Source organism: Condylostylus longicornis, unplaced genomic scaffold, assembly GCF_029603195.1.
Source record: "Condylostylus longicornis isolate FDR11 unplaced genomic scaffold, ASM2960319v2 ptg000004l, whole genome shotgun sequence".
NCBI classification, from domain to species: Eukaryota; Metazoa; Arthropoda; class Insecta; order Diptera; family Dolichopodidae; genus Condylostylus; species Condylostylus longicornis.
In genome coordinates this window covers 17,551,363-17,562,594 of record NW_026577973.1, presented here as the reverse complement: position 1 = coordinate 17,562,594, position 11,232 = coordinate 17,551,363, and the positions used below count along the sequence as shown (strand labels likewise).

General features: G+C 27.5%; 2 protein-coding genes across 3 annotated transcripts; one reads left to right on the top strand and one right to left on the bottom strand.

Annotated features, from left to right (window-relative positions):
* The first annotated feature begins 237 nt into the window (after positions 1-237).
* On the top strand, positions 238-3,145 carry LOC129614367 (actin-87E). The gene is made up of 2 exons (XM_055528945.1): positions 238-353; positions 1,850-3,145. Exon 2 carries the CDS (start codon positions 1,879-1,881, stop codon positions 3,007-3,009), a length of 1,131 nt encoding a protein of 376 aa, XP_055384920.1. The 5' UTR covers positions 238-353; positions 1,850-1,878; the 3' UTR covers positions 3,010-3,145.
* Positions 3,146-4,664: 1,519 nt separating this feature from the next.
* On the bottom strand, positions 4,665-10,328 carry LOC129608495 (band 4.1-like protein 5). Of its 2 annotated transcripts, XM_055520021.1 has the most exons (11): positions 9,900-10,328; positions 8,842-8,989; positions 8,584-8,760; positions 8,319-8,524; positions 7,471-8,261; positions 7,294-7,404; positions 7,032-7,151; positions 6,825-6,973; positions 6,639-6,760; positions 5,812-6,393; positions 4,665-5,131 (listed from the first exon to the last, which is right to left on the bottom strand). In XM_055520021.1, the coding sequence occupies exons 1-11, from the start codon at positions 10,047-10,049 to the stop codon at positions 5,000-5,002; spliced, it is 2,688 nt and encodes an 895-aa protein (XP_055375996.1). In that variant the 5' UTR covers positions 10,050-10,328; the 3' UTR covers positions 4,665-4,999. The 2 variants fall into 2 exon arrangements, with proteins under 2 accessions (XP_055375996.1, XP_055376006.1); XM_055520031.1 differs by lacking the exon at positions 5,812-6,393 and having other exon boundaries at positions 4,670-5,131.
* Positions 10,329-11,232: the final 904 nt, after the last annotated feature.

Genomic DNA, 11,232 nt, shown 5'->3' with positions numbered 1-11,232 from the left:
AATTTTTCGTATATTCAAATAAAAAATATTAGAATATGATCTTCGTTTTTTACTTCGTGCTCCTCGATGAAAAATTTCAATGTATTTGTTTACATTTTATTCCCATAATTTATAATCATAATTTGAGAATTTTTTCTTTTTTTAGATGTGTTAGTTGTAAACGACGATGATGGAGGAGAAAATACGACGCCTTCATGAATTTTTATTTCGGGAAATCGGATTTTGGGAATTTTGAAAAAATACAAAAAAATACGAAGAGACTCGTCCGTATAAATAATAGAACAAACGAGAATTGTGGATCACTCGCAGTTCTACAGCGAAAGTGTTGCTTAGACTTTAGTTTCTTATTAACGGTTAGTTTAAAAAAAAATTAAAATAATTAAAAAAAAAAATTAATTTAATTAAAATATTTTGGAAAAATAAAATTGAAACCACTATTGTTTTTTTGGATACCAGTGAAAAAGAAAAAAAAAACAATAATCAGCAAATTAAGAAAAAAGGATTTCTATTTTTATTTTTTTTTTAATTCAACATTTTTTCCTACTTGAAATTTGAAGAATCATAAATAATGGAATAAAAAGTGCTTTTCTTTCTGTTTTTCAAAAATTAATTCCAAATTTTATCAAAAATATATTAAATTTTTTCTGAGTGCATAAAATTTATTTTTTCGCCGTCATAACGGTAGTTTCTATTTAATAAAATTTAAGAATAAAATATATACGTATTTTTTATTTAAAAATAGCACAATTCTCAATAAAATTTTTTTTTTTTTTAAATAAAATTGCCTAGATATTTTATAACAGAAAATTTAAATTAACAGCTGCAAAAGTTTCAAAATGGGATTACGGCAACTGGAACTTAAAATAAATGGATTACACTATGATCTTATAATTTATTACTGGAAAAACTTCAAAATATAATTAAATTAAAATCAAATATCGACATTCGGTTCTAAGAAATTAAAGTTCGAAAATTTTAGTATCAATGGTTTTAAACTTGAAAGTTTATTTTGAAACGAAAAAATTCAGAAAGCACATTTTTTGTCCTAATCAAATTTGCTGATTATTTTAGATAATTTTTTCACTGTATTTCATAATTATACAAAAATTAAGAAGAAAATAATTACAAGAACTGTGGGAAATTCGTTTTTTCTTTTACGTTATATCAAAAAATATTAGTAACGTATTTTGGAGCAATATAAATTATAGTATAATATCGGAGAATTCGGAAAATTCTATCTATTCAATAGCTATATTATATAATATTTTTAAAAAGATACTGAAAACGATCGAAAGGAGAAAACTTTTAGAAACTATCGGATTTTTAAATATCAATATCAATAACAATAACAAAGAAAATAAAAATATTTAAAGATTTTCATTCAAAAGTTCTGATTTAACGTATATTAAACGTATATTGTATTAATGTTTTCAAGTCGTTCAATTTTGCGTTACGTTACGTTATATTTCATATAGATCATTCAAAAAACGTTTCAGAAAATTTTTCTAGTGCAAAAAATTGAAATAACATAAAAATTTTTGTAAGAACGCCTAAAGAATCCAAAACGACAACATAAAGATTTTCTTATAATTTTTTTCTTCTTTTAATTCTTACGTAAATTTTAAAATTGTGTAACCACACCCGCGTTCTAAAAATAAATATTTCCAAAAATATAAATTTTAATGAAAATATCTACGCAGAGTTTTTCATAATTTTTCTAATTGACGAATTTCGTTCGTTTTTTATTTATTTTCATATTTATTGATGGACGTGCGTTATTCATTTAATGGCATTTTTCTTTCAAACATATGAAATTGTAATCTGACGTACAAAAATTACCAATTATTAGAGGAGTAAACAAATAAAAACTAATTCAACATGTGTGACGATGATGTTGCTGCTTTAGTCGTTGACAACGGTTCTGGTATGTGCAAGGCTGGTTTCGCTGGTGATGATGCACCACGTGCCGTCTTCCCATCCATTGTCGGTCGCCCAAGACATCAAGGTGTCATGGTCGGTATGGGTCAAAAAGATTCATATGTTGGTGATGAAGCTCAATCCAAAAGAGGTATCCTCACCTTAAAATACCCAATTGAACACGGTATCATCACCAATTGGGATGATATGGAAAAAATCTGGCATCACACTTTCTACAATGAATTGCGTGTCGCCCCAGAAGAACACCCAGTTCTTTTGACAGAGGCCCCATTGAATCCAAAAGCTAACCGTGAAAAGATGACACAAATTATGTTTGAAACATTCAACGCCCCAGCTATGTATGTTGCCATCCAAGCTGTACTCTCATTGTATGCTTCTGGTCGTACAACTGGTATTGTATTGGACTCTGGTGATGGTGTATCACACACAGTACCAATCTATGAAGGTTATGCTTTGCCACATGCCATCCTCCGTTTGGACTTGGCTGGTCGCGATTTGACCGATTACTTAATGAAGATCTTGACTGAACGTGGTTATTCATTCACAACCACAGCTGAACGTGAAATTGTCCGTGATATTAAAGAAAAATTGTGCTATGTTGCATTGGACTTCGAACAAGAAATGGCCACCGCCGCCGCTTCCACATCATTGGAAAAATCATATGAATTGCCTGATGGTCAAGTTATCACCATTGGTAATGAACGTTTCCGTTGCCCAGAATCATTATTCCAACCTTCATTCTTGGGTATGGAATCCTGTGGTATTCATGAAACCGTATACAATTCAATCATGAAGTGCGATGTCGATATCCGTAAGGACTTGTATGCTAACATTGTCATGTCTGGTGGCACCACAATGTACCCAGGTATTGCTGATCGTATGCAAAAGGAAATCACTGCTTTGGCTCCATCAACCATCAAAATCAAAATCATTGCCCCACCAGAACGTAAATACTCCGTATGGATCGGTGGTTCCATCTTGGCTTCATTGTCCACTTTCCAACAAATGTGGATCTCCAAACAAGAATACGACGAATCCGGCCCAGGCATTGTCCACCGCAAATGCTTCTAAGCATTTACTGCCTAACCTTCTTATATTTTTCTATTTTAATTTTTATTTAAAAATTTTAATTATAACAATTTATTATAAAATTATATAAAAAAAATAATTATGAGATTAAAAAAGATGAATTTTTAAGATACATAAATTTAATTTTCATTTCTTTAAAAAGATCTTTTTAGAAAAATGATCACCTTTTGTTTTGTATATAAAATTTTTAAAATAAAAACAAATTTATATTAAATTAAAAAAAGAGGTTATAGAATAATAATACAAAGTATATTTTATATTATAACAAACAATATTTATTAAGACTGTTATTTTTCCTATTTACCCCTTGCTTTCATAACAATATAAAGTGATCAAGAGAAAAACTGTTTCGAAAATATCAGCTGAAGAGAAATTGTTATTCATGTGAATTCTTTAAAATTTAACGATTTGATGGAAAAGATGTTGAGAAAAACTAAAAAATTCAATGAATTTTTATTCAAATACCAATCTTATGTGGGAAAGGGTTATAATATGCAAAATTTTTTAATATTTTCAGTAAATTTTCAGAACAAAAACTCTCTATTAACCTTTGAGTACTTGCGGTGATTCCAAAGCGGAAAACTCAAGAAACAAGCATTGTATGTATGCACAGAGAGAGATATCTACACATATAATCGATTTGTCAATGTAAAATTTTTCATAGGAATAAGAAAATTTAAAAATGATGAGTTTTGGAATTGGTATTTTAAGGAATGACCTAATTAAGCATAAAATTTTTAGAAATATGTTGATAGTTTTAAAAAATACGCAGTGTGTAACGTCACTTTTTATCTAAAATTAAAAATAATTTAAACGAAATTTTGATTGCTTGTTATTTTAGCAACTAAGCTTCTGGTTCTATTCGGGAATAACGAATTGAATAATTTTTATTTTTTTATTTTCTATTCTAATAAGAATTTGTAGATTTTTAAATGTTTTAAGAATTCAAATTCAATTGAAGAACGGAAATATCTAAATGGCACCTTTGGAATTTTTCATATTTCGAGAGCATCGAATCAACTAAATGAAATTTGATTCTTGCTCATTGTTCATTTTTCGTTGTAGATTATTTTGTTTATAACTCGGTGATGTTCGGTGTTTATACACACATAATATGTAATTTGTTTACTCAACTAGTGGTAAGTAATATTATTCTTTTAAGAAATTTATTTTTGGCAGTAGGTAAACCCACTCGAAGTTTATTAGAATTAGATAAACATACTTCTATGTACATATGTGTACATATGTTTAACAATTATTTAGGATATAGAAAAAAAACTAATATTTTATTCTCACAATTCCATATTTTTTCTGGATAAAATTTTTTTCATTTTTGATTCACATACAAATACAATATTTTTTTAATAGTATAGAAAAAATTACGTAAAATTCTTCTCAAATATTAAGATTAAATTAATGAAATTTTGTTTAAAAAAATTTTGCAATTTGAAGGGATAAGAAATAAAATATTTTTTTTGTAATTCATTTAAGCGCAAAAATTTATTGCATTTCATTTTTAATCATATATTTTTATTATTAATATAATATTTAGGAATGTTTTTTTTATTATTTTTAAATATTTTAGGTTTAAGTAGTTTATATAAAATAAGGCCAATGTTTACATAGTTCCTTTTATTTTTGATTACTTCAGTTTAATTATTTCTTTACAAAACTACCAAAATTAAATAAAAATTTCTCATTATCTTCATTCAACTATAGAGACTTGTTTAATACAATAATTAATTAAATTTATATAGAAATAAAATATTATTAAATATAATATTATGGATATTATATCTTAAGTACATAAAATACTGCTTATAGCTTTTTATTAAACGTATTGCAAATGGAAATGTACATGTTATATTCGCATTTTTATAAATTATTTATATATGTTATGTATATCAAAATATAGATACATACATATATTAAATTAAGTTAGAAATTAATTAAAAAAAAATTAGATAATTGTTTAAAGTTGAGTCGTTATAACAGATTTACGTAGTATTGTTGGTTCTTTGTTTTTAGGAGCTGCAACTACTTCTGATGATACCAACCATGGTGATAACATTTCACTTGAAGGATTAATATGATTTTTATTATTCTGAAATAAAATAATAATAGTTTGTATTGTTAATTGTGATAATAGTTTGATAGCAATTAAAAACATTGTTATTATCATTTTGTTTAAAGTGTAAAAGAATAAATCAGGCAAAAAAACTTGTTTTTTGCAAACTTTGTTCAACAAGTAAATTCAAATAATGTTTTCATTAAAGTCTATTAAGAAAATTGTAGATGACTCTTGCAAGAGAAAAAGATTTTTTATGATTTGATGATTTTCTGCCATCATAGAAACTTTAATGTACTAATTTCAATTTAAGAAGCAAAGTTAAATCAAGATATTTTGTATTTCTAGTAGCTATAAGACACAAGCTTGTTATATTAGTTCTGGTACGTTGAAAGTTTCGTTTGTACGTCTAAAAATAAGCAAAAGTGAATTGACACATAGAATGATTAAATAAAATTAAACAGACAAAATATAAGTGAACAGTTAAGTGTATAATGTTAATGTACAAAAGTGTAAGTATGTACGTAGAGATCTTGAAATCTTGACTAACAATAGAATAATAAAATGATAAAAATTATAAAAATAAACAAAAAAAAAGAAAAGAAAAATGGAGGAAAAAAGTAAAATTATGAAAAAAATATAAAAAAGTAAATAGACAAAAAGAAGTTTGAGAAAGTCCGATAATTAACAAAAAATTTAGACCGAAATCATCTTACCTTTTTCTCACAAACAACATCGTTATTGTTGCTAAAATTCTTAATATCTTTCTTTGCATTCACTTGGAGAATATCGTTATGTTTTTCATCATTATTATTTTTACTGATAGTATCTGTAGCTGTCGTGTTTAGGATTGTAGTTGATTTTGTCGATACTTTTGTAATGGCATCTAAATATGATGATGATAATGTATCTATTGTATCTAATGAACTAACTACATGTGAATTTGAAATTGTGGGTTGTTTTGATACAGGATTTAAATTATTGGATGTTGTAGTAACAGTTCCAACTGTTAGAGTTTTCGTAGATGTCGGTGTTGTTAATGTTATGGAGCTATTATTATTTATGTAATCGTTATGATTTATAATATTCGTACTGACGTTATTAACGTTATTTATAATATGGTCACTATTATTCATTGTAATAGAAGAAGTTGTAACATTGTTTGCTGTATTTTTGTTATTGTCATTACAATTTATTGTTGTTATTGAAGAAAGAATCGATGATTCTGTAGGCAATGACATTGGCGAGTTCAAAAATGGTTTCTGTTCAGATATATTCAAAGTTAGCTTGTCACCGCCCTTAAATTTCCATTGATGACGATCAATGCATAAACGGAAAATAAAAACAACAAAAAAACAAAAAACACAACACAAAAAATAACCAACAAGCGGTGCAATAGTTATGAAATGAATATTTTGGATAACATAAAATAAAAAATTGTTATTAATAAAAAAAACGTTAAAACTATAATGTATGTATGTGAATTAAAAAAATTAAAACGAACTATTTTTTTACATCTGTGTAATTAAATAACGTTACTTACAACTGATATATAGGTAGCATTAAGAGAATCTGGACCATCGCAGTTATTAATAATGCCAACTGATGGAAATATATTGGTCAACTTCGCATTGGCAGCAGTTTCTAATTCTTCTTCCACACGAGCTAAAATTTTTTTTTTGTTAGATAGTAAAATTATTATTTTATTACCTTTCTACTATTTTATTACCTTTCAATATATTACACTTTATTTGCCCTGGTGGCAATTGGGCCCCACCAATATTTGACAACTTCAGATTATTTGGTTTTTCAGAAGTTGATAAGCGCTTTAATGTTTCATTATTGTGTTCCATATCAGATGTTTTGTTCACAGTTACTCTAAAAATATATGACATTCATTTTTTTTCATTTATAGTTTTTTTAATATATTTTCTACCTGATACTGTTAGCATCATTTATAGCTTCATTTGCTAATACAGATGAAGATGGTTCTTTAACAATTGACTTGAGCAATGAATCTAATTGACTGTCTTTATCCGATAAACTACTTTTTATGCTGCAAAATAAAAGTATGATTACAATATGCTTAAAACTACTCTACGCTAACCAAATACAAAGTTAAAAAACTAAAAAACTTTAAAATATAACGATTGTTCTAATTTAATGAAATTGAAATATGAGATGCAAACTAAAAATACCTAAAGCCTGAACTAATAGATGATTTTCCAATAGAACTGCGATATGATTGTATTTTTAAAAATGGATTTGTTTCTTCGTTATTCTTAGCACAATTATAATCAGGCTCAAGTCTAAAAATATTGTTACGAACATTAGTTTGACTTACAAAAATTATTCACAATTATCGGTGTACTAACTTGACGAATAGCCCAGATTTTTCAGATGAATCTACTTTATTTATACCAATAAAATCATCATTACTTGATATTGATTTTCCAGATGAAATTGACGGGGTTAAACCACTTACTCTACTATTTAATGTATTGTATATAACTTCGGAAGCATCGTTTCCATTCACATTATTGTGAATTACAGTCTGTATTGAAGGTGATGGTGTTATTGAACAAATGGAATTGTTCTCTAATTGCGAGATAATTTGCGATGAGTTTGTTTTATCTTTTTCTGTAGTTGGTTGTTGCACTGTTATTAATGCATCAGCTGTAATTGAGTTATTTTTAGAATCTTGATTCTGTTGTTGCTTTTGCCTTTCACGTAGCAAATGGGATTGCCTACTAGCAAAACGTTGCGAAGGTCGTCTTTCAAATTGAACAGTACGCCGTGCACGACTGGTTGCAGTTGTTTGAAACTCCGTGCGACCGGAATAACGAAAACGAGATCCCATTCGGAAAAAATTTTGCCGAGCAGAAGGCCCTTTAACAGGTGCTCTTAAACGGAAAAAAGTATGATGCTCAACTGCGCACTTCCACAAATGCTTGCAGGCTTTTTCATTATACAATCGAAAAACAAAAGTATGTTCTTGTTCGCGACCTTCATCATCATCCTCTACAACAACCAAGGTTAATTTTTTCTTTTTAAAATTTAATTTGCTAATTTTTGGCCAAAAAAATAGTCCAATTTTTTGTTGCCCTTCAAATACCAAAATTCCTGTTGGTGTTAAACCTAAATGATATTCATTTCCATCTTTACCCTAAAATTTCAGAAAATTTAAAAAAAACAAAGCATTTTGCTAAAAAATATTTAGTACCATAACAGTATGCATGTCAACCCCATAACTATCTAGCCATTTCGCTTTGTTCAAGTAAGCAGCTTCAGCTTGCGCTGGAGTGCCAGAACAATTTTTATATTCTTCCAATACAGCTATTTCAAATTCCTCAGTTTGATTTGGAACAAAGCGAAATTCAGAAACAGTAGCAGCGGTATGAACATTCGGATCATAATCGCCTAGCTCAGCTACAAATTTTCAAATAACAAGTTACAAATTTATTGATATGTATATTCTATGCACTTACACTGTAATGCTAGGCCACATAGTTCTACAGCCTTTTCTTCAGGGCAGTCCAAACGACCATCTAATAAATCTTGTTTTAGTTGTAAAAAAAACAAATAGCGCGTCAATTCTTCTCGTAATGTGTTCGGCTCGGAAGAGTAAAATTTAACTCGTAAACGGAATGTATACGGAGGTCCAACTAGAACAAATTTGGAATATTCTTAAATGTTTAAGAGATTTTCTATTGTTTAAATAAAATATTTTAGGAACAATAAATTACTTTTAACTTGCTTTTTAATAGCTTTTGTTGGATCCAGCCAATGTTTGACATGATTTGCATCGGTAAATTGCAAACCAAAATAATCTTTTTCTGTTAAATCCAAGGCATAGAAAACTTGTTCGTACAGGTAACTTCCCATAGCCTTTTTCTAAAAAAAAAAAAAAAGAATATTTTTATTTCGAGGTTAAATTTTAAATACAGGTTTCGAAGCAAAATATAATTTTCAATAAAATAAACTTAACACTCAAATGTTTTTTTATAAATTTTAAATTTCGAGAAATATAATATATACCAATCATTAAAGCAAATTTTAAACAAATCTTAATCTTTTACCAAAAAATTTCTGTTACTAAACCATACCTACCTAAATAGCGCAATAATTATAATAAAATTATTATAATTTAGTAAATTTCGTGTATGTAATTATCAATGCGTGGAAACAACTATAATAACGAAAATTTCGTCAATCAATTACACAAACAACTGATTAACTGGGCATATTTACTTTTTTTGTTTTCGTCAACAATTTGGGTCACATATTGTCTAGTAAAAATTGAAGCTACTTAATCATGTATCGACTTACTTTCTAGTTAAGTAGATACATAAATAAATATATATATATATACATGAATATATGTAATATATATGTATATGCTATGCATGCACTTATGCAAATATAGTATTCAACTATGTATGCCTATATAAGTAATAAATTACAATTGGAACCAAAAGAAAATTAGCTTCTTATAATTTACATCAATATAATTTCAATTTTTAAATGCATAGAATAGCGAATAAATAAACATATAAATTGTAAAATGTGATACCAAACTTTTACTGTTAAACTAAAGTAGGAAATCAATACATTTACTTGAATGCTCCTAATTTGGAGTATATTAACGGAAGTTAAAATATAGGCAGATATCAAATTAATTTTGCCAGTTTTATAATAATGCCCATCTTCATTTTTCTTCTATTTTTCCAAAACAAAAATTCGATGTACACTCTATATATAAACATATTTTACTTAGTTATATTAATTTAAATTATCTACTTACAGATAACTCAACAGAAAGATCTGTATTGTCCAATAATATAACACGACAATCAATTTTATTCTTATTTGCAACAATTCTTTGCGATTTAATTTGGCTGCTGCCATCGTTAACGTTATTTGTAACTTTTCGTCTACTTAAAAATCTTAACATTATGTTATCTTAAATTATTCATAAAAAATTTGCTTATTATTAAGAACTTTTAATAAATTTAAAAACAAAAAAATATTTAAGGCACAGCTGTTGCACTGGAAATCACATTATTTTCTTGATCGTTGTATATGCTTATATAATAATTTATTAACAGTTTCGGTAAATTATAATTTCTTATTTAATACTTCTAAAAAATTTTATTTAAAAATTAATATTTCTATAAAATAATCGCAAATTAAAATTTGGACGCGAGTTTCTACGTACACAAGAGAAAAAAAAATGGCGAACTATCATCTTCACTGTTTTGACGTTTTTCAGGTAATTCAAAAAGGTAGCGTTTTTGATTACAAAATAATGCCTGTTGGACATGAACGACCTTGTTTATGTGTATTTTCTTTCTTGAAGAATGATTCATATTCCCTTTAACTGAAGGGTTCTACTTTCTAGAATAAAATCTGACAGCAAATCTGATAAGAATGGAGAACTTTTATAATTTGCCGTCAAACAAATTCTGATGCCAAGCAGTGTATACGTACGACGTTCGTTTGATTCAGATTAAGGGATGTCAAAATGAAAAATTCTAATACGTTCCGAGGGCGCGTAGCTCATTTAGGCCAAAAAGTACGGGTTTCAGAACATTTTAATATAAACATTACGCGCCCGTTTATATTCATCCCAAAATATTAGATTTTGTCGTGAATATAAATGATAACTAACAAAACAAATTATAGTTCTTCCTCACCAGCTGTCAATTACGTACTATATTTATTTATATGGTGGAGTTAACAACTTGTGTTCGTTTTAATGATGAGACTGCGTAGACCGGGCATGAAAGAAAAAACTATCAGTTTGCAAAATCTCTTCATCTTCATTAAACTTTGGGTCAAACTTTCGGAAATTCTCTAAAATATTTACTTTCGATACAAACTGTTTGTTTTATTTCAACTTACATTAAAAAACAATAGCTTTATCTCAGTTTAAAATTTTGACACTATATTATTATATTCTTTCAAGGAATCTGCTTTAATAGTTTCATTCAAAATTTTTGTGTTAAAGCGTAACGTGCTCGTTCGTGTTACAACTGATAGTAGCTTTTGTATTTTTTCTATACTTGCCTTAACTGAGCACAACTACACTATTTTAAACAAATGCGTAGAGGAATTAAAGATGTACTGGTACCTTT

Coding starts and splice junctions, on each gene's coding strand:
- LOC129614367 (XM_055528945.1), top strand. CDS start 1,879: ATGTGTGACGATGATGTTGCTGCTTTAGTCGTTGACAACGGTTCTGGT.
- LOC129608495 (XM_055520021.1), bottom strand. CDS start 10,049: ATGTTAAGATTTTTAAGTAGACGAAAAGTTACAAATAACGTTAACGAT. Junction 8,990..9,899: donor ATCTTTCTGTTGAGTTATCT/GTAAGTAGATAA, acceptor TTTTTTTTTTAG/AAAAAGGCTATGGGAAGTTA. Junction 6,974..7,031: donor AATGATGCTAACAGTATCAG/GTAGAAAATATA, acceptor ATATATTTTTAG/AGTAACTGTGAACAAAACAT.